Here is a 23,326-nt window from a genome sequence, read left to right as displayed (position 1 = left end):
TCCTCAAATGTCACTTTATTCCAAACATACTAGTGTGGCTCATTTTTTAGGAGCACTTGAGCTAAGAACAATACTTTATAGCACTGCAGCACTGTCCTCCCCTTGTTCATCCATCTGCTTGGGCGGGCACCAATAACGTCTCCATTGTGAGATTTGTTACTGTTCTTGGCGTACTGAATACGGCACGGGGAGCCTGCCAGACTCTGCCATGTGAGTGGGATATTGTCAGTAGCTTGCCGGGCTCTCCAAGAAGGACAGAGGAATCGAATCTGGGTCGGCCGCGTGCAAAGCAAACACCCTACCCGCTGTGCTATCGCTCCAGCCCAAGAACAATAAATAAATAAAATAGTGAAGATGAACATGCACATCCCACACCTACTGAAAAAACTTTTATGTCTATTTTTTGGGGCTAATTGCCGTCCTGGCTGGTGCTGAGAGATCACGTGGAATTGGTGATCAAATCTGGGGTTTCAACATGAAAAACATACACCCTTGTCCTCTGCATTATCTTCCTGGCCCCTCAAAAAAATTTTGTTTTGGGGCCATACCTGGTGATGCTCAGGGGTTACTGTTAGTTCTGCAATAAGGAATGACTCCTGGTGGTGCTCAGGGTATCGTGTGGAATCCCAGAGATCAAACCTGGGACAGTCGCATGCAAGGGAAGCATCCAGCCCACTGTGCTATCTCAAGCCCCGTAACCAAAATTTATTTATTTATTCAGGCTTTTTGGGTCACACCCTGCAATGCTCACGTTACTCCTGGCTCTACACTCAGGAATTATTCCTGGTGGTTGGTGCTCGGGAGACCATATGGTATGTCGGGGATCGAACCCGGTGTGGCCCCTTACAAGGAAAACGGGCTACTCACTGTACTATCACTCTGACCCATGACCAAAAATTTTAAGCAAACCAAGCTCTGTATAACTTCTGGTATTAAATGTAGTATGGTTCATGCAACTACTAATACCTAAACTAAAATTTACCGAATAGAGATAAAATAAAGGATATTACATTAGCTATTTCTGAGAAGAATTTCGTAGTGCTAAATTCTATGAAGAATTTCACATACATGAGACTTTTCAAACCTAAAAGTTAATACTGAGTGGCCATACAGTATTGAGATCATGCTTAGACATACTACTGTGTTCAGATGTGTTCTGAAAATAATTAGAAAGCCAGACACCTAATTAAATAAGGCTAAAGTAGAGAGGGTAAGAGAAATAGCTCAAAGATCTGCTTTGCATGCATAAGGGCTTTGCATGCACAAGGGCCAGGTTTGATCCCCAGCACTGCAGGATCCCAAGTACACCAAGAGGTTCTTCTGAGCAGAGACCAGAGTAACCCCCAAGCACTGATAGGTATCACTCCTGACCCCCCCCAAACAATTAAAATTTTAAATAGGGCCAGAAATGATACAAAGAGCTTACCTTTTATGCAGCTGACCTCTCTAAGATCCCTATCACCACATATGCTCCCCAACTCCTCACGGCCAGCACTGCCAGGGGTGACCCCTGAGCACAGAGCCAGGAAGAGCCCCTGAACACTACTGAGTGTGGCCCCCAAACCCAAAAGTAAACATATAAAGTATATATGCAATGTGTGGCATAAATTTGGCTATAATTATGAAAATTAACCTATAAAATGAATACAAAGGTTCTCTAAGGTATTCTAGTATGAAGGAATGTTTTCTCTAACATAAAATATAGTCAGGCTATATAGTATAAATGGTAAAAACTAACTACAGTAACTGGGAATAGGAACTTAGGCGTAATTTTTAATTCAATTCTCCCCTTGTAGTCCTCCACTATGTCTGAGCAGAACTAACAGTAATAGTTTTACTGGTGCTTCATACTATCACACTATGTGGCTATGATGTGTTGCAAAGACAATGTTCCTGGATATAATAAAACTCATTTCGTGTTCCCTTTAATGCCAACCATTCTTTCAGACCTGTGTTCCTCTAGCCTATCTACCCGCATCTCCATTTCCCATCAGTCACAGACTGCAGGAAATAAGATGCACTCCTCCCCCCTCCTCAGCATGTAAACATGACAACTGAAGGCAACAAGTTTTTGTTCGAGACTACCACTCCTAAGAGGAAGTTCAAAGGATGAGGACACTATAAAAATAGGTTCAGAATCCACGCAAATGAAGGAATTCCGAACAATAAGAGAGTCTGTGTGAAGAGGACAAGAATAGGAGAGGGAACAAGGGTAAGTGTAAAGTAATGACTCTTCCTAAAGTTTTATAATCGAGGCAAGTAAATATACTTTTAGCACCATTCATCGTTAGCGAATATAGTGACAGGACTAGACAGTGTCCTCTCCCCACACAACAAGAAACAAATAACAGACTGTCCTATTTCAAAAATGTTCAAAAGGACAACTAGTAGGGCAGAAAAGCTTAAAAACAAGTGTAAATGGGTGCTGGAAAGTACGCGTGCACATGACTGATGGGAGTTCAGAATCATACAGTCCTTTGAGACCTGGCAGGAGTGATCCCTAAGTACAAAGCCAGGAGTAACCCTGAGCACAGCCAGCTGGGCCCCCTTCCCTCCTCCCTCCTCCTCATAAAACCCCAAATAAACAAAAAGGCAAAAGAACAACAATCAAAAAATGTGTAGCTGGAGCACTCAAGGTAATATGGTTGGGTATGGCACCTGCCTTGCATGTGGCCAACACAGATTCAATCCTCAGCACCCTGTATGGTCCCCTGAGCCCTCAGGAGTGATCCTGAGCACTAGTGGATATGTCCCACCACTCTCCCCCCAAAAAAAGAAAAAAGAGGAAGGAAGGAAGGAAGGAAGGAAGGAAGGAAGGAAGGAAGGAAGGAAGGAAGGAGAGAGAGAAAGGAAGGGAGGGAGGGAGGGAGGGAGAGAGGGAGGGAGGGAAAGAAAAAGAGAAAATGTTAACAGAGGGCTAATATACAGTGGGTCGGGTGCCCAGCAGTCCATATGGCCCCTAAGCCTTCCAGGAATAATCCATTTAAGCTCAGAGCCAGGAGTAAGTCCTCAGCAACACCAGTTGTGTCCCCCGCTTTAAAAGGGGGGGAAAAAACCCAAAAGCAAAATAGAGCCATAGTTGCAGGACAACAGGTAAGTTGTTTGCCTTACAAGCTGCTGACCCTTCGGCATCACATTGGTCCCTCAAGCACTGCCAGTAACAATTCAATTCCTAAGAGCAAAGCCAGGAGTAACCGCTGAACACAAGTGGGAGTGGCCAAAGAACAACAATAACAGGGCTGGAGCATAGCACAGCGGGTAGGGCTTTAGCTTTGCATGCGGCTGACCCGGGTTCAATCCCTAGCATCCCATATGGTCCCCTGAGCACCGCCACGAGTAATTCTTGAGTGCAAAGCCAGGAGTAACCCCTGAGTGTCGCTGGGTGTAACCCAAAAAGAAAAAAAAATAACATATAATTAGTCCAGAATGATAATAAGATTCCATCTCACACCAGTGAAAATAGCATACACCAAATAAAAAAACAAGCCCAAACCAGAAATAACCAGGGTTGGTGGTATGTGTAAAAAACAAGTATACCGGGGATATTGGTGGTGGGGAACATGCACTGGTGGAGGGATGAGTGTTTGATCATTGTGTGATTGTAAGCCACACATGAAAGCTTGTAACTATCTCACGGTGATTCAATAAAATTTACTAAAAAAAAAAAAAAACATTAAAACAAGTCTCATTCACTGTTGGTAGGAATCTTATCTGGTTCAGCTTGTATGGAAAACAGTAAGGGGACTTCACAGAAAAGAACAGAGCCTCTAAGAATAGAGCACAGCAATCCACATCAGGCCAACTACCACCAAAATACACACACAAAAACTGGGAAAGATACATAAACCCCTATGTTTACTGCAGTGCTAAATAAAGTAGCTAGGACAGATGAGTGGATAAAACACTGTAGTGTAAATAAACACACACAGGATGGAACACTACTCAGTGATAAGGAAAGACAAATGCTGCAGTCTTATAGCTAAGGGAGAAAGACAAATCTGTGGTGCACAGAAAAACAGAACAAAAAAACAGACAGTATTAAATGATGACAAGCCTTTGAGCTTGAATTACAAAACTGAGATTACAAATAGTGGGGAAGAGGAAGAAGTGGACTGAAAGTGACATGAGGACAGTGGTGGAATGGTGGAAAAAGTCTTCAGACACGTTACTGGTGATGATAGTAACTTCATGCATCAAAACACAAACATTAACACAATTTACTGTAAAGATATAAACAAACTGCAGTTACAACACAGAACACTTTTTAGAAGCCTTGACGTAGAATGGCTTTAGACATTTCCACAAAGCGAAGGACCTCTGGAAACTTGCAGTTACCAGAAAAAAAAATATTGCAATCTATGAGTCTGTCAAGCACCGACAACTGAAACCACGGTAATTATTTTATAACCACAGAGATAATATAGGTAATAAAATATTTTTTAAAAACAATTTAACTTGCCTTGCATGTATGAAGCCCTGGATTTAATTCCTAGGAAAGAAAGAAAAGAAAAGAAAAGAGAGGGAGGGAAGGAAAAAAAAGAAAATGAAGGGTGCGAGAGAGAAAGAAAAAGAAAATAAAGGGTGCAAGAGAGAGAGAGAGAAAAAAAACGAAGGGTACAAGAGAGAGCTCAACAAACCAGAGCACATGCTTTGCCTGCAGGAAGCCCAGGTTTGAGTACCAGCACAAATAGACTCCTGAAGTGACCTCCCACTGCCCCAATCCCAGGACTGAGCTGGGAGCAGCCCCTGAGCGCCAACCGATGAAGCTAAAAAGGGATCTCTCTGGTTCTTTTGGGCCAGAGAGCTAGCACAGCAGGCAAGGTGCTTGCCATGCATACAGCAAACCCATGTTTGAGCCTGGCAACCATGCAGTTCCCCAAACCCCACTAAGAGAGATGCCTGAGTGCAGACCCAGGACACTCCTGAGCAACTGCCAAGTGTGGTCTGAAAACTAAACAAAATCATTTTTCCCCTTCGGGGTCGGAGCAGGTAAGGCATTTTGCCTTGCAGAACCAGGAGTATGCCCTGAGCAATGCTGGGTGTGAGCCAAAAAAAAAAAAGCAAAACAAAATTTTTTCTTAACCATAACTAGAATCATAGTAGCTGACATTTTCTCAATAGTGTATACTGGAGTATATCTAACTTCTACAACTTGGGAGAAATCACAAAACAGATGCTGACACTTATCTTCATAGCCCAGGTGACTGCTAACAACCCCAGAGCTTTGAAGGTATTTTTCTACACAGTGATACCTTTTCTGACCAGCTGTGTTCAGGCAGTCACATGGTACCAGAGCTGGAACCTGGGCTCCTGCCCATACCAGGAATGTGCCCCAACCCTTTGAGCTCTCTCTCCTGTCCATGAGTTTGAGCCTTGACTAGTCTGGTTAGCTTTCAATTTTGTTTTATATATATTTATTTTGGAGCTGGAGACAGTACAGTGCGTAGTGCATAGGGTGAGTGCACTGCACATGGATGACGCAGGCTGAATCCCTGGGACTCCACTTGGTTCCCTAAACACTGGCACTACCAGGAGTGATCCCTGATCAGAGCCAGCAATAAACCTTGAACACTGCTTGGAGTGATCTCGAAACAAAACAAAAATACCCAAAATAGGTGTGTGTGTGTGGGGGGGGGGGGGCGCTAGAGCAATAGTATAGCAGGTAGGGTCTTTACCTTGCATGCACCTGGCCCAGCCCCGGCATCCCATATGGTCCTCTGAGCACTACCAGGAGCCATTCCTGAGTGCAGAGCCAGGAGTAACTGGAGTATCACTGAGTGTGGTCCAAAAACAAAACCAAAAAAAAGAAAAAAAATTTACTTTGGGTTTTTGAGGGAGTGGAGTGCCACATCTGAAGATGCTTAGGTCACACCTGATGGCTATTCCCATTTCAGGAGTGACCCCCTGGAAGTGCTCGGAGGACTCTATATGGTTTGAAAGCCAGAACAAAGCAAGTGCCTGAATCCCTGTAATCTCTCTCCAGCCCTCTCTACTAGCTTTTAAAACACAAACAAGATATTTCACTTTAATATTTAGGTTATCCTTTCTTCACTAGTAAAACGAGAAAACTGTCACCATAAACACTTTGTTACGTACTCACAGGAGGTGGAGAAATAGCTCAAAGGGCAGGAGCACACTCTGCACACGAGTCCTGGGTTCCAGCCCTAGCCCCCCATCACCCCCACCAACCACTGAGTCAAGCTCTGTGTGGCCCCAAAACAAAACAAAGAGATGAAAGTTACAAAGTACAGTACAGGGGCTGGCGCGATAGCACCAAGGGCATTTGCCCTGCACGCGGCCAACCAGGGTTCGATTCCCGGCATCCCATATGGTCCCCCGAGCACCGCCAGGAGTAATTCCTGAGTGCAGAGCCAGGATTAACCCCTGTGCATCGCCAGGTGTGACCCAAAAAGAAAAGAAAACAAAACAAAAAAAAGTATAGTACAGATACTGAACACTATAAGGCATGGTTGAAAGTTTAAACTTGACTATAAAGAAACTTATATCCCAAGTTATATCTTTTATATTCAACTCCATGGGAATCCAGGAGGGGGCCAGATGTGGTTTAGCAGCACAGCACTTGTCTGACAATCCCCTAGAATACGGCCCCTATCACTGCGAGGTTTGGCCCCAAAGGGGCGGGGGGGAATCCTAAGGAGAGAGTTTAGAGAACATTTTCGTCTTAATTTCAAAATGACATGTTTATAGAAATATTATTCTGCTGTAATAAAATTAACTAATGGGGTCGGTGCGATAGTACAGTGGGTAGGGCATTTGTCTTGTAACATGGGCAACCCAGCTTCGATTTCTGACACCCCATACAGTCCTCCTAGCTCTGCCAGGAGTGAGCCCTGAGCATCACTAGGTGTGGCCCAAATACAAAACAAACAAAGATTTTCAGTTCTCTTCTCAAATGACTCCTAAACCAAATGCTTCTAAGTTGTTGAACTGTTTTCTTCCATCATATTCCTTCACCTTCAACAAATTTAGTTGAAGAAGATGACAAAAAGATGCATGAAACCCATATGCCTTCAAGCACTGATACTCAGAAATTCTGCTGCTAAGTTCAAAGTAACAATGAATGCAACAGTCTTTTCTGTAGGATAGGAAGACATTTGCCTTGGCTGTGGTCTTATCAGAGATACAGCCTTTGATTTCCTATTTTAGTTCCCCAAATCTTTTTTTTCCCTTTTTGGGGTCACACCCAGCGATGCACAGGGGTTACTCCTGGCTCTGCACTCAGGAATTGCTCCTGGTGGTGCACAGGGGACCATATAGGATGCTGGGAATCGAACCCGTGTCGACTGCGTGCAAGGCAAATGCCCTACCCACTACCTACTATCGCTCCAGCCTCTCCCCTCCAATCTTCCCCCCACCCCTTTTCATGAAACTTCTGAATACAGGGAGCCAGTTTCCAATGAATTTTATGCTTTAAAATTCCCTTTATAGAATACAATAATTATCTTCCACATACACCCCTATACAATCAAGAAAATACTGGGGTCAGGATGATAGCAGAGAATTAGGACATGCCTTCCTAAGACTGACCCACTTCTACCACGTTTCACAAGGCCTCCAAGCATCACTGAGCACTTAAGCCTTTGGTGGTCCCTGAACACCCTTAGGTACCCTAGTGGCTGCAAGCACTGCAGGACCCAAGCAGCACCATATCTTTGGGACTTAGCCCTTGGCTGAGAATCACTGAAGTGGTCCCCTGGGAAAAGCCTCTTAGGCCCAATAAATAAATCATAATAAAAACCTATATACGTATATTTTTTGGATTTTGATCCACATCCAGTGGTGCTCTGAACTCACGCCTGGCTGTGCTCAGTGAACACTCCTTTCCAGCCAGAAATCTGGAAGTCATTCTAGAGCCTCCGTTTCTCTGACCTCTAAGGGTCAATCACTTACCAGAGATAAACAGCTCTCAAAAATGCTCCTTCACCACCACTGTTCCTGTCCAAGTATTAATCTCTTAACTAAACTGTGCCTCAAATACTAATGACTGAACCTGGAACTGAAGTACAGATATTTAATGTCTTACAATCTACCCTAGCAGTATCAGAAAGCTACAAAAGACAGTATGCCAATGCAAAATTAAACTAATGTTCCTTTCAGCATAAAACACTACCTCTTCACTAGGTTATTCTACCATTCTATTTAAGGAGAATGATCTCCAAAATGCTAAGCACTCCCACAAACAATGGGCCTGGGTTAGGTTTCCATTCCTTGCTCTGCTTGTAAGAGAGACTCTAACGTTCCTTTAAAATGTAAGAGCAATAGAGTTCTAATCCCCCAAAAGTAAAATGCTGTAAGAGCTTGACTATATTATAAATTAAGTTAAAAAACAAATCCATTTATATAATTTTTTCTAAGTTTTTACTTAATCAAAAATCACTAATCGAGTATTTTACTATAATCTAAAAAGATAATATTACAAAAAGAAAACAAAAACAAAAATAAAAAAGCAAGCCAGTTACCTGAGGAGAGTCAAAAGGATATCTACTACTAAACTTAAACAGAAGTTGAAATTTTTCCCCTTCATATAAGGTACCTGGTGCACCTTCCATGTCTACAATCCACCTAGAATAGAAAAAAAATAATTAAGAATTTCAGATAAATGGAATGAGGAGGAAAGGGAACACTAAGTATTTCCTCTATTCAAGGCACTAAGATAGGAGTTATTCATGTGTAAGAGCACACTTTATTTTCCCAACAACAGTAAGAGTGTAAGTAATTAACACCCCTGGCCTAATTCCCTTCTTAACACTCAACAGTTAATTAACTAGATCAAGGTCAGATAGCAAGCAAATGACAAAGCCAAACTTTAACACAGATCTGGAAAAAACAAAAACAAAGTAAAAACCCAAACTCAGGTGTGCTGACAACCAAAGTCCGTGCTCTTCCTACTCAATTTATGCTTCCTTATTTCTACATGATGGAAAAGTTTTCTAGATAACACTATTCAACTTCCTTTTCGATATCAATTACCTCTGAAACAAAGGGAAAGTATCAGCAAGAACTACAAAGAACTGTGCATTCGGAGCAATTTTCACATCACTAGTCTAGAGAAGGTTAAAAAAAAAAAAAGTCGAGTTGACATCAGACCTTTTAGCTGATAGTTAATTCAAGGCTTTCTCTATAAGGTCTTTAATTTGCACCTCATAATGTTCTAATTGTTTAGTAAAGCCAGAATAAGTTTTTATGGCCTCTCTGCAAGTTTCAAGATATTAGTTCTATTTAAAGTTATATTCTGTATACTATTACTTTCATATTTTAAAGAGGGTCACAACAGACGGATGATACAAAGATGATAGGTAACACCTTAGAAACAAATGTGAACCAAGGTGATAAGAATATGGTCCTGGACCAGGGAGATATTTCAAATAGCAATGCTTATTTTTCATGCAAAAAGCTTGGCTTTATCCAGGCATCTCATGGTACCCAAAACAATGTTACCAGTGATCGATGAGGGGCCAGAGAGAGAGTATAGCTGGTCAGGAGTTTGTTCAGATACATTCCCTAGCAACCTATATGGTCCCCTATTATTATTCCTGGCCAGGAATAATCTTGAGTGCAGAGTCTGGGTAAGTGCTGAGCACCGCCAGTGTGACTACAAAGTAAAAAAGTGAAAAAGAAAAAGTGATCCTTAAACACTGTGTCAGAAGTAGCTTCTGATCACAATCTATGGTTCATTCACCACATCCGAGACCTCCCACCAATTTAAATATGATTTACTTGAAACACAGGAAAACAAAAGGAAAATTAAGAATACAAGTACTTGGGAACAAAGAGATAGTACAGTGGGCAGGGTGCTTGCCTTACACACAGTCAATGTGGGTTCAATCCCAAGCACCCCACATGGTTCCTTGAGCACCGCCAGGAATGATCCCTGAACGCAGAGTCAGGAGAAGTAAGCAAACATAAACAATGCAAGTATAGGAGATCGATTCACCACCCCATAAACCGGAGTCTTGCATTATTATGTGGAGCAACAAAATGTTCATTATGTGAAATCAATCAGCTAGTGCACGCACTTTTCCCCTTATACTTTCTTTTGGGGTTGCACCTGGCAGTGCTTTGGTGTCTCTCAGATCAATGCCAATGAAGCTGAGGGACCCTACTGTGGTCGGGGGATTGAATTCGAGCCTACAGCACTCCATACCCTTGAGCTTTCTCTCCAAGCCCTGCGTACAAGTCACTTCAAAAATGCATTTGAGAACTAGAGCAATAGTTCTGCAGCTTGGGCCCTTAGTTCAATCCCGAGCACCCCATATGACTCCTGGAGCTCTGCAAAGAATGGCCTCTGAGCAGAGCCAGGAGCAAGAGCTGAGTACTCCTAGGTATGCCCAGCCTGACCTCTGACAAAAAAGTGCACTTAAAGGGACAGAGTGATATTACAGTAGGTAAGGTGCCTGCCTTGCACACAGCTGATCCGGGTCTGATCCCCGGAATAGCATTTGGCTGCTGGAATCCCAGGAGTGATCCCTGAGTGCAGAGCCAGGTGTCAGCCCTGAACACCACTGGCTGTGGTCCAAAAAACAGCAGCAGCAAAAACAATATATCTGAAAACCATATATGATAACAAAAGATGAACCACAGGCCAAAGGGCATTCATTATTTTGCAGTGAAATCAGGCAGGTCAACTCCTTGACGATTTTACCTCTGCCCTTCAAATACTTCAACTGTAAAGGTAAAAAGGTAAAGGCCCTCCCGTTGATCGTCGATTTGCTCGAGCGGGCCCAGTAACGTCTCCATTGGAGACTTTGTTGTTACTGTGTCTGGCATATCGAACACTCTCGGTAGCTTGCCGGGCTCTCCGAGAGGGGCGGAGGAATCGAACTCGGGTCGGCCATGTTGGCCGCTTGTAAGGCGAACGCCCTACCCGCTGTGCTATCGCTCCAGCCCACTTCAACTGTAAAATATTTTAAAATATAAACATAAAGTGCCAGGGCTATGTAGAGCTGGTAAGGCGCTTTGCCTTGTTTGCTGGCCAACTGAGATTCAACCCGACACTCCATATGGTCCCCCAAGCACCGCCACAAATCACTCCTGAGCAATGGAGGAAGCCCAGAGCACTGCTGGGTGTGGCGTCAAAATAAGAACAAATGAAAATATATAAACTTAAAACTTCAAAAGACAGATATTTACCTCATAGTGTTATTGGAAATGACAGCACATAAAAAAGGTAGCACAATCCTACCAACAGTAAATTAAACACAATGTGAAAAGAACAACAAAAATACCCGCCCCTCCCCCAAGAAAAAAACCAAACCCAACAACAAACCAAAACACCTATTCCTTTAAAAACTTGGTTCTTCCCAGCCTTCAAAATTCTCTTTCAGGGCCAGAAGACAGTTCAGGAAGTGAGATGTTTGCCTTGCCTGTGGTCCCTGTTCAATCTCTAGCACTACACCTGGGTCACTGAGCATCGCCCAGGCTCTCTGCTGGGCAGTGAGGAACAGTCCCTGAAGACCGCAGGTGTGGGCTGCCCCACACAGGATTCTCTTTCACATTCCTCCCCAGACACACGCTCTGCAGAGTGACAGTCCATGGGAAAATAGAACTTCCTGCAATGCTTTCATTTAATTTATAAGGTGATTTTTGGAATACATGATTTACCATAAATTTACATGTGACCTATCCAAGCCTAGCCTATACAGAATAGCTAAGTAAATATCTTGGTGAAATAAGTGAAAGAAGGTTTAATTTTCAACACTGTGTTTGGTAATTTTAAATTACTTTTTACTAAACTTGTCTAGCATATGCTGACCTGGGTCTGAATTTTTGACACCACATATGTCCCCCAAGCACCTCCAGGAGGCACTCCTGCCCACAGAACCAGGAATAGACCAAAAAACCAAAAGGAAAAAAAGAAAGAAGCAGCTCCCTCCTATTGTCGTTATTTAGTCTGTTAATATGTATAAGTAATGATATATACATTTTATTGAATTAAGTATAGCTCTAAGTCAATCTTGCTACATTTTTATTTCTCATGTAGAATAACATACATATAAATCAAGTACATTTCTTATTCAGAAATTAACATTACACTTACATTTTGTATACTGACTTTTTTTAGGGTGGTGGTTTGAGGCCATACTTAAGTGGACTAAGGGGTTACTTTGAGCTCTGTGCTTGGGGAACCATGCAATGCTGTGAATCCAACCAAGACATCTCGCATGCAAAGCATGCACTTAACCCATTGAGCTCCTGGTCCCCTTTGTCCCGTATTTTTTAAGATCTTAAAACAGCCTAAAAGCCATCATCCAACAAGCTCTGTATGCTTCATCAGTCTCCTTATCCACTTCCACATTTAATATAGACCCACTTAAAAAGCTATTTTAAGGAGTCAGAGAGCGAGCACAAAGAAGCCAGAGTTAAACCCCCAGCAAGGCCTGGTGTGACTCGCCTAGCACCCACCGCTAGGAGTCCCTAAGCATTTTGCCGGTGCTGCTCCAAAGCCAAACACAAATAGCAAAAATAGAGTTTAAGATCTGATCTTTATTAAGATTTTTGCTTTCGTTTACGGCCCATTCCTCAGAGATGCTCTGGTGTTATAGCACGGGAGGCAGGAGGGGACAGGGGTGTCAGTGAAAGGAACTGAACTTGGGTGACCTGCATGAAAATCATTCACTCTAGCTCATGACGCTATCATCCAGGCCCCAACATGATTTTGAAAGAGCAACACCCAGCAGTTTTTATTTGGGGCGCAGGCGCGAATCCTAGGGGACACCCTTGGGGATGCCTTTTGATCTGGCAAAGGGGGACACGGGGGGGGGGGGGCGGGGTCCGTGCTCAGCCTGGTGATGTAGTGCTGCTTAGACTGGGCGAGAGGGGGTGGGGGGGAGAAGGCATAAATGATTACATGCCAAGAATAGAACTCAACCTCCCACATGTGCTCTACTACTTGAACCAGCTCCTTGATCCTAACACTATTTTGATATTCAGGAAAATGATCCAAAAAGACAACAAAACTTTGATGTTTCATTCACACTAAATTGGGGCGAAAGAGAACAGGGATTAAGGCATTTGCTGTGCACATGGTTAACCTGATTTGATTTCCCAGCACCACATAAAGGGGGAAAAAAATTTCCTTTAAAAGTTTGGCCTCAAAAAAAAAAAAGTCTGGCCTCATAAAAAGTTCTAAATGACTGATTTTTTAATGCAACAAAATGTTATTTTAGCAGTTAGAACTTACAGTGTTAGAGCCGAAGCAATGGTAGAGCACTTGCCTTACATATAGGTGATCTGGGTTCTAGCGCCAGCACCCCATATAGTCCCCCAAACCTGCCAGGAGTGGTCCGTGAGTGCAGAGTCAGGGGTAAAGACTGAATACCATTTGTGTGTGGCAGTCCCCCAAAAACCAAACAAAAGAAAACCCTCATGATGCCAACTACTTGATAATTTATACAAATGTTTCTATTGGTAAAAATGGAAAATTCTTTTTGTTTTATTTTTGGGACACACCCAGCAATGCTCCTGGTTATGTTCAGGGAATTTTATGGTCTTTTCTTTGCTTTGCTTTTTGGGTCACACCTGGCGATGCTCAGGGGTTACTCCTGGCTCTGCACTCAGGAATTACTTCTGGAAGTGCTGGGGGGCCTTATGGGATGCCGGGGATCGACCCCAGGTTGGCCATGTGCAAGGGAAACGCCCTACCCACTGTACTATCTCTCCGGCTCCCGTTCAGGGTATTTTATATGTGGTGCCAAGGATCAAATCTAGAGTTTACATGAAAAGCAAGTTCCCTTCCCACTGTACTTTTAATTTGAACCCACACACTTTCTTTCTTTTTATGAAAATCACTGGATTGTGTGATTCCTCTAGGCTCCCCTATAGGGCAAAGTTAAAAGAAGAAAGAAATGATTAATAGCAATTACTTTAACTATAAAGCTTGTCTGGGTAGGTAGCTCAAAGGGCTGGAGTTGATTCTTTGCATGGGGGAGGAATGGTCACATGGTATTACATGATCCCCCTCCCAAACACAAAGTTGGGAGTAGATCCTGAGCATCAACTATGAACCCACACCCTTTTCCCCAGCTTCTTCCCCCACAGAAAAAAAAGCTATAAAATCTGTTATTGTAGGATACTCCGGGAATGTCTTAAAAAAAAAAAAAAGAGGAAAAAGGCAAAAATTAAGCACAATCCATTTGCTTAATTATACAAAACAAACACATACACTCCAAATGTGTGCTCCATTTTCAAATTTTGCTTATAAAAAAAAATCAACTAAAATTCACAAAAATATAAGAATTTTAAATGTACATTAAAGAAAAAAAGGCCAGTTAGAAAAGATTATATACCATATAGTTCTAAGAACTACGACATACTAGGAAAAGAAACTAAAGATAGGAAAAAGTCAGTAGTTATCAGGGATTATCAGGTGGGGGAATAATTAAATGGAATACAGGTAATTGTTAAGGTAGTAAATACTCTGTATGATACAGTAACAATACATATCATTGCACATTTGCCAAAATTCATAGAATATACAATACTAACAGTAAACAGGAATGTGAAGAACAGGCTTTGAGTGATTGTGATGTGTCAATGTAATTTCATAAATGTAACAAAACTACTCCAATGATGATCCGGGATGGTTGCTGTTAACAGGGAGCCTGTGTAGATGTGGGTTCAGTGGGTATACAGGAACGCTCTACTTTTTCCTCATTTTTGTAGTGAACCTAAGCAACTCTTTGAAGTCTTTTTCTTTTTTTTTTTTTTACAGTTAACTGACAGCAGGTTAGGTGCTTGCCAGGCATGCGGCCGTCCTGAATTGATCCTTGGCACCACATAGGTCCCCCAAGCCCTGCCAGGAGTGATCTCTTTGTACAGAGCGAGGAGCAAGTCCTGAGTACAGTTGTGTGTTCACAAAACAACAACAACAACAACAAAAAAAAAACAGTCGTGAGAACCCAATAATGTTTTCAAGATTGTTACAGAGCTACAGAGGTGTACCATATGTTCAAATACAAATATATCCATCCAAACATTATAACCTTGTTCTTAAAGCCTAGCTATAATCTAAAGACTGACTCAAAAGTCAAAGTCAGAGATAAAATATTTTCTTCTGATATGATAAAGCATGCCCTTATATAAATTTGGGTTGTTTCTGCTCTCTGAGCCTAAAACACAAATATAATTATCTGTCTTGTAAGTTGGCCTTAGCAAATTTTAACCTGTGAGTTTCTATTCTTTTTATGTCTGGGGAGTTGGGGTTTTGTGTTTGAGAGTCAATATTTTAAAATTTCCATTTAAGTATTTATTATACTCAAACAGAACTATTAAATCAGGCCAGAGCAATAATGCAGCAGGATCCCATGTGGTCCACTGTGTGCCACCAGGAGTTCATTTCTCAGTGCTGTCAAGAATAAACCCTAGACATCACCAGATATAGCCCAAACCCCCACGCCAAAAGAAAATATAAATAATAAATCAAATATAAATAATAAGGATATAGTATACTAGTTATAAGATCTGAGGAAAAACACTCCTGAAAACATTTCAAACTAATCAAATTAATTCAAATGCTCATTTGTGGTGGGGGGGGGGGAGGGGGACTGGGATCTCTCAACATTTCTCTCTCTTTTTTTAAAATTTTGCTTTTTGGGTCACACCCAGCAATGCACAGGGGTTACTCCTGGCTCTGCACTCAGGAATCATTCCTGGTGGTGCTGGGGGACCATACAGGATGCTGAGAATCGAACCCGGGTCAGCTGCATGCAAGGCAAACACCCTACCCGCTGGGCTATGGCTCTAGCCCCCTCTCTCAACATTTTTTTTGGGATCATGTTTGTGAAGGGGTTTTCTGACCAGGGATCTTCCAGGTCATATGAGATCCTGGAGTCAAACCCTGGCACCATTCACAATAGAAGGGGAAAGGGACGGTGAGGACTGAAGGACAGCTCAGTCACAGGGTCACATGCCTCCAACGCACAGGGAGCTGAGCCCCTAAAATGCCTGGTTCCCCAAGAACCACACAGCACAGCAGAAGCCCGCCACATACTGCTGGGCCTCAGCAGCCAAACAGTCTAACCTGGCTGGCCAATTAAAGATCAGGGACGGCCACAGGGTCTCCTAATCATGGGAGCTTTTTCCTTTTAGGAAAAAACTGTGGGTGCAGGAGAAAGAAAAGGACCTCCTGAAGGAAGAAGTGAAATTAGAGAAGATAGTTCCATGCCCTCCTTCCACCCCTGACATTTTTTATTCTCATGAAAATATTTCTCATCTATCAAATGAGACTGCTGGAATTGGATATTTCTTTAGTTACCCTTCTGTACAGGAGATCCTGTGTTTAGGGGACAGGAATGGGTTGGATCTCAACTATTCTTTTTAAAACATTAAATGATTTTTAAATATTTGATAACCTCAGGCTACTCTATTATAGATGAAGATGATTTCATAAGGTTTAAAATGCTGGCTCGTTAGCAGGAAACTTTTTAAATGAGAATATATTCACATACTGCATTAATAATGAAAGAAACAGGTATTTAATTTTAAAATTACTTACTGTGTAATTGAATTTTGAACACTTTTTTCATTTAAAGTCATCCCAGGAGGTGGGTCATTTTGCAAAGCCAACAGTTCTTTCTGTAGTCGTTTCTAGAAAAGAACATTAATAGTTCACTGTACTATATGTTAGTATCTTTCTAGTTATAGAAATACTTGGTTGGAAATACTTGGTTAAATTTCCTCCAAATGTTTATATATTTCCCTTTTCAACTACTTCATATTTTCTTAAATGCCTAATTCAAAACTTACGAATTACATCTCTTGTAATTTTCACTACTATCAAAATATGCTTAAGTGTATTTGCAGGGGACAGAGAAAGAACCCAGTGGGCTGCAGCACATGCTTCACCGGCAGGAAAATCTGGTTTGATCCTGCCCCAAGCACAGCCAGGAGCAAACCCCCAGCACAGAGGTTCCAGGGCACCTTACGTGAACAGCTCCTGAGCACTGCCAGGTTTGGCCCCCAAACCGAAGTAAACAATGTGTAAATATTTTCAAATGCAGATACTGATGGTACATTACAAAAATTCATTGTTTTTTCACTGATGATATGGTCTTAGACTAGCTTTTTTGGTGTTGGACCACACCTGTACTCAGGGTTTATTCCTGACTCTGCCCTAAGAAATCACTCCTGGCAGATTTGAACTTCGGGGACCACATAGGTTGCTGGGGATCAAACCCAAGTCAGCTGCATGCAAGGCAAATGCCCTACCTGCTGTACTATTGCCTCAGCCTGGTCTCAGTTGGAAGCCTACTTCATGTGCTGGGAGAGAAGGCAGTTGGGAAAGGGAAGGGACCACTAAGTCAATAATGGTTGGAGGGATCGCTTGGGATGGGAGATGTGTGCTGAAAGTAGACAAAGGACCAAACACGACGGCCTCTCATGTTTTGCAAACCATAATGCCCCCAACAGAGAAAGAAGAAAACTGCCTGTCATAAAGGAGGGGGAGGAGTGGGAGTGGCGGGAGGGATACTGGGGACACTGGTGGAGGGATCACTGTATGAATGAAACTCAAAGAAAGCTTTGTAACTGTATCTTAGAGTGTTTCAATAAAAATAAATAAATAAAGCGCCTAAAAAAGGTTGGAGTACAGCTGCACTCGCCTTGTATGCGGCTGACCAGGTTCAACCCCCAGCAACCCACCAGGAGTAAAATGTGAGCACTGCTGGGTGTGGTCCCAAGACAAAGCAAAATCAAGTGCCTAAAAGTCGATGAGGGATCAAGAAAATGATGAGAAAAACCGAAGCTCTTGCCTTATGGTACCCCAAGCAGCATGTAGTGAGAAGGCCCCCACCAAAAAAAAGAAGTTCTGGCAGTGCTTCCTATATTATTCTATTATATATATCAGAATTTTTCTTCATAATTTAAAAGTAATGTGTTCATGTCAGGGGCCCAAGAGACAGTAGAGGGGCTGAGGCACTTGCTTTGTAGGCAGCCAATCCTAACAAAACCCCTGTGGCTGCATTTGGTCCCCCGAGCCCCTTCAGGAGTGATCTCTGAACACAGAGATAGGAGTAAGCCCCGAGCACTGACAAATGTGGCCCCAAAACAAAAAGTATCAAAAAGTCAGAGAACCTTCCTAAGGAACTAATCATACATGCAACGCAATCTTTCATGGGGAAAAAACTGCTTTAAAAAATTGTTTTAGGGGCTGGAGTGATAGTATAGTGGGTAGGGCGTTTGCCTTGTACGCGACCAACCAGGTTCGATTCCTAGCATCCCATATGGTTCCCCGAGCACCGCCAGGAGTAATTCCTGAGTGCATGAGTCAGGAGTAACCCCTGTGCATCGCCAGGTGTGACCCAAAAAATCAAAAAAAAAAAAAAATTGTTTTATTATTTTAGTTTGGGAGGCAACACCCAGCAGTGCTTAGGGGACGACATATGGTACCAGGAATTGAACCCAAGTCACCTGCACGCGAAGCAAGCACCTTATCTACATTGTACTATCTCTCTGATCCCCAACACACTTGCCCACCAGCTGTACTCACAATGTGTTCGGTAACAACACTCACACACTGGTTTATCCAGACAAGATAGCACTTAGAAGTTACTTCTGCAATAGTATTCTGGGAACCAGGTGAAACGCAGAGCTGAACCTGAGCTTCCAGCACGGAAACTAGGTGCCCTCGGGACGAGTAAGACAGCTCCACAGGCTGAGTGCACACTTTGGTCCAGGTCCCATCCCCCAAACCACTGGGGGTGATGCCCAAGAACACAGCCACTATAGGAGCACCCCCAAGCACTAGTACATATGCCTCTCTCCCCCAAAATTTCAGAACAAATTAAAAGCATACCAAGTGAAAAATAATTCCATCATGTTATTCATAATAGAAGTTCTTTGTTTAAATAGTAAGAAAATGGAAATTAAAAGTGAGTGAAAATTTTTGTTTTTTTTTTAATTTTGTTTTGTTTTGGGGCCACACCACACCTGGTAGTGCTCAGGGGTTACTCCTTGCTCTGCACTCAGGAATTACTCCTGGCAGTACTCAGGGCACCATATGGAATGCTGGTGATCAAACCAGGGTTGACTGTGTGCAAAGCAAGTGCCTTACCTGCTTTACTATTGCTCAGGTCCACCATGTGACAATTTTAAAAACTATAGCTACAATGTAAGGTCACAAAAAGTTTCAAAGTCAAAGATATCAGGACCCCACCCCCACCCTCACAAAGCTGGCGATTATACTGGTATCAAGTAAAATTGCTTCTAAGGTCAACAATACAAAAAGATAAAGAACAAATACAGGGCCAGGGAGGGCTGAGCATATGTTCTCTATGCCAGAGGCCTGGCTTCAGTTCTCAGCACTACCTGGTCTCCCCAGCCACCGGCAGGACCCAGAACCAAGCCCTGAGCATCACTGGGTGTGCCCTCCCCCAAACAAAATAAATCAATAACCAAGCAAAAACCAAACTAAAACAAATCTGGCTCTTTAGGCTGAATAAGCTCTCTGCCACAAATCCAATGAGTATAGCACAGGTATTCTGCGTAGTGATGGGGGGAACTTTGTGTGTATATGTGTGTAGAGGGTGAGGGGGTTGAGACACACCCAATGGCACTCAAGGTTTACATATAGCTCTGTGCTCAGGAACCACTCCTGATGATGCTCAAGGGACATGTGATATCTGGGATAAAGGATAAAATCAGGGTAGGTAATAATGCAGGGCGTCAATCCCCATCAGAGTATTTGTGTTTCATTTTCTGTTTTGCAGGCACACCCAGTGGTGCTCAGACTTAGTGCTGGCTCTGAGCTCAGATCACCCTTGGCGGGGCTCGGTAACCATGGGGGTGAAGGGAATCAAACCCAGCCCACATCACAATAACTTTTTTTTTGGGGGGGGTCACAACTGGCATTGCACAGGGGTTACTCCTGGCTCATGCACTCAGAAATTACTCCTGGCAATGCTCGGGGGACCATATGGGATGCTGGGAATTGAACCTAGAACGGCCGCGTGCAAGGCAAATGTCCTACCCACTGTACTATCGCTCCAGCCCCACCATCACAGTATTTCGCAAGCCCCGAGCATCGTCAAGTATGGACCCCAACTTCCACCCAAATAGAACTATTATCTGTATCCTTAAAAAAGTTCTATCAAAGATTATTATTAGTGGGATAACATTACAATGGATCAGTGATACAAGGTTTTATTTTTTTTTTCTTTAAGTTAGAAATAAAACACATTGTAGGGCCAGAGAGATAGTACAGTGGGTAAGGTGCTTGTCTTACAGGTGGTCAACTTGAGTTCAATTCTCAGCATCCCATGTGGTCCGCCGAGCAGTCAGGAGTGATTCCTGAGTGCAGGGATCACTCATTCCCACAAAGTGTTTCCTGAGTGCAGGGCAAGAGAACTGCTAGAGGTGTCCTCCCCCATCCCACAACCCCACCTCCAAAAGAGGTACATTAAAATTTAGAGAACAACAAAGAGTAAGAGAAATAAAATTACTACCCTAAAGTCATGTTACTCTAGCAACTTTATTTTTAAAAAGCAAGTTAAAGTATTCATTAGGGCTGAAGGGGCAGTACAGTGGGGAAGGCGTTTGCCTTGCACATAGCCAACCCGAGTTTGATCCCTAGCATTCCATCTGGTCCTAGCACCACCAAGAGTAATTCCTGAGTATAGAGCTAGGAGTAACCCGGTGAACATCGCTGTGACCAAAACAAACAAAAAAAACAAAATATATACATATTCATTATCCTCATTTGCTTTGGGAGAACGTTTTAAATAACAAACTTCAGACCAAAGAGATAGCTCAAAGGACAACATGCGTGCTTCAGATGCTGGAGGCCCAAGTTTGATCTTTGGCACCAATATGAACTCAGATATTCCCAGAACACTGCCAAGAGCTTCCTGAGCACACAGCGACAAGTGGTGTCACCAGCTGTGGTCCCAAACCCAATAAATAACAAAATAAATAACCTCAGTTTTTACATTTTTACGTTTGTCCCAAATGTTTTTCAAAACTTTCACTCCCAGCAAAAATGCTAAATATACAAAGAGAACAAAATGCCAGCTTGTTTTCCCATTTTTACTCAGTAAATAAGAAAGAAAAGCATACCTATTGTGAATTTATACCCCTTCACTCAAATCTCAGAGAAAGATTCTCAGTTTCATTTCTCATCTGTGGACCCTATATATTATCCAGGAAGTTTTCTCATAACTACAATTTGGTTTCTAATTACTTTATCACTCCCATTCTGTAACTCACTCCATTCAGCCATCAACTAGAATTCTCCTAGCTTTAAAACTAAAATCCAGGGCCAGAGAGTAGTAGTACAGTTGATAAGAGTGCTAGGCTTGCACGTGGCACCCGCAGTTTAATTCCCAACATCCCATTTGGTCCCCAAGCACCGCCAGGAGTAATTCCTGAGCGCAGAGCCAAGAGAAGTCCTGAGCACCACTGGATGTGCTACCCGTCCCCTCCCCTCCAATTCAACATTTTCAATCTCCATCCATTCTTTTCATCCTTCCCTGTTTTTTTTTTGGGGGGGGGGGCGGGGGAGGGAAGGTGCCTACACTTTTTTTTGCTGGGATCATACCCAGGTCAGCCACATGCAAGGCAAGGGTCAAGACGGCTGAACTATTTCTCCGGCCCACCCCATTCCTTCCTTTCTTTACACTAACACAAAACTCCTAAGACTTCGCCAACATCCACTGCTCTATTGCTCTGTAGTATTTCTCAAGCATGAAGCCATGAACCAAATTTATTTGGCCTACTGCCCTTTCTTAGGGGAGAAAAAAAATCACTCAGCACCCTCAGGAAATTAAGCGAACCTCCTGCTCCCCACTGCACCTGAGGCTGGTGCAATCCTATCCCTGGACTGCTCCATGGACCTATCTATCCTTGGACCACCCCCAACTCTCCACCCCTATCCAGGGGGAAGTGTTACCCACTCTGGGAAACACTAAACTGACACAAAGTATCAATTCTATAAAATCAAAAAAAATATTAGTATATAAAATATCAATTCTATTGATATTTTGACATTTAAAGAAAACTTACAGAATTCTACTCATGAACATATATGTGAATATACACGCAAAGATTTAACAAATAAAGTTCAATAGTATATTAAAATAATATGACCGTGTGGGTTTTCCCTCTCAAGGAAAAGTTTTTTCAGTCAAAAAAAATTTAATACAATGCAATAAGCAAAAATGACAACTCAGTAGTTGCAGAAACTCATTTAACTAAAAGAATGAACCATTCCTGAATTGGGAAAAAAAACCACATAACCAAACAGCTGCAAAGAACAATGAAATTATGTAAGCTGCTGCAACCTGGTTGGAACTAGAAGTTAGCATGGTGAGTGAAGTGAAGTCAAACACAGGATGGTCTCACTTATCTGTGGTACAGAATACCATATGAGGAAACGTAATAAAGGATGCCTAGATCACCCTTGACGTCAGTGTTTAGAAGGGAGAAGGACAGAAAGAAATTGGGGAGGGGGGGAGAAATACGTGCACAGGCATAAGTCTTCACTTATACTACTCATGTGGGTGAGTGGTATAGTCAAAACACAGACCCAACAACACTGAAAAAAATGAGACCTAAGATATAACCACTAGAACTCTGTAATGTGGCTATCAAGTCAACTAACGGGACAGGGTAGGGGTTGTGCGTGGGGAGGGAACATGGGAACGCAGGTGGAGGGAAATTAAAACTGGTGGTGGGGTTGGTGTTGAAATATGCCTAAAACTCAACTATCAATAACTTTGTAAGTCACAGTTCTTTTAAATTTTAAAAGCTAGGTTAAAAAAAAAAAAACCACACACAAAAACTCACCATCTCAATTCATTAGCAAACTCAGAAGAGAACTTCCTCAAATCTGGTAATGGCATCCATGACAAACCATTTCAGATTCTTCTCGTTGGCGTATACAGAATCCCAACTGAGTTTGCATACTGATCTCATTCTTCAATCTTACTAGATTCTGGGGCCAGAGAGATAGTACCGTGGGTAAGGCTCTTGCCTTGCCTGTGGATGACCCAGGTTCAATCCCCAGCATCCCATATGGTCCCTAAGCATGCCAGGAGTAACCCCTGAGCACTGCCCGGTGTGACTCAAAAACAAAAAAATCTTACTGGATACCTTCATTAGTTCCAGCAAGATTATGTCAGTTTCTTCAAAGACAAGCCATCTGTAATGTAACTATCCTTCTTTTTAATGTGAATTATTTTGGTTTACTGCCCATTATACTCGCTGGAATTTCTATGGTAATACTGAATAGAAACGGTTAAGATGGTATTTCTAACTTTAGAAAGAAAACGTTTAATTTTCACCTTTAAGTGAAAGTCAACAACATATGTGCATA

At 42.5% G+C, this 23,326-nt stretch overlaps 1 protein-coding gene across 1 annotated transcript in view; it reads right to left on the bottom strand.

Annotated features, from left to right (window-relative positions):
* UBE2W (ubiquitin conjugating enzyme E2 W) overlaps positions 1-23,326 on the bottom strand; it is a 56,940-nt gene that overhangs the window by 20,728 nt on the left and 12,886 nt on the right. The window contains exons 2-3 of the mRNA XM_056113398.1: positions 16,514-16,605; positions 8,481-8,583 (exon numbers count right to left, since the gene is read on the bottom strand). Coding sequence (XP_055969373.1) covers positions 8,481-8,583; positions 16,514-16,605 — 195 coding nt within the window. The remainder of the gene's footprint in view (positions 1-8,480; positions 8,584-16,513; positions 16,606-23,326) is intronic.

This window comes from Sorex fumeus, unplaced genomic scaffold (genome assembly GCF_029834395.1).
Source record: "Sorex fumeus unplaced genomic scaffold, SorFum_2.1 ptg000002l, whole genome shotgun sequence".
NCBI lineage: Eukaryota > Metazoa > Chordata > Mammalia > Eulipotyphla > Soricidae > Sorex > Sorex fumeus.
This window is presented reverse-complemented; position numbering and strand designations above follow the sequence as displayed.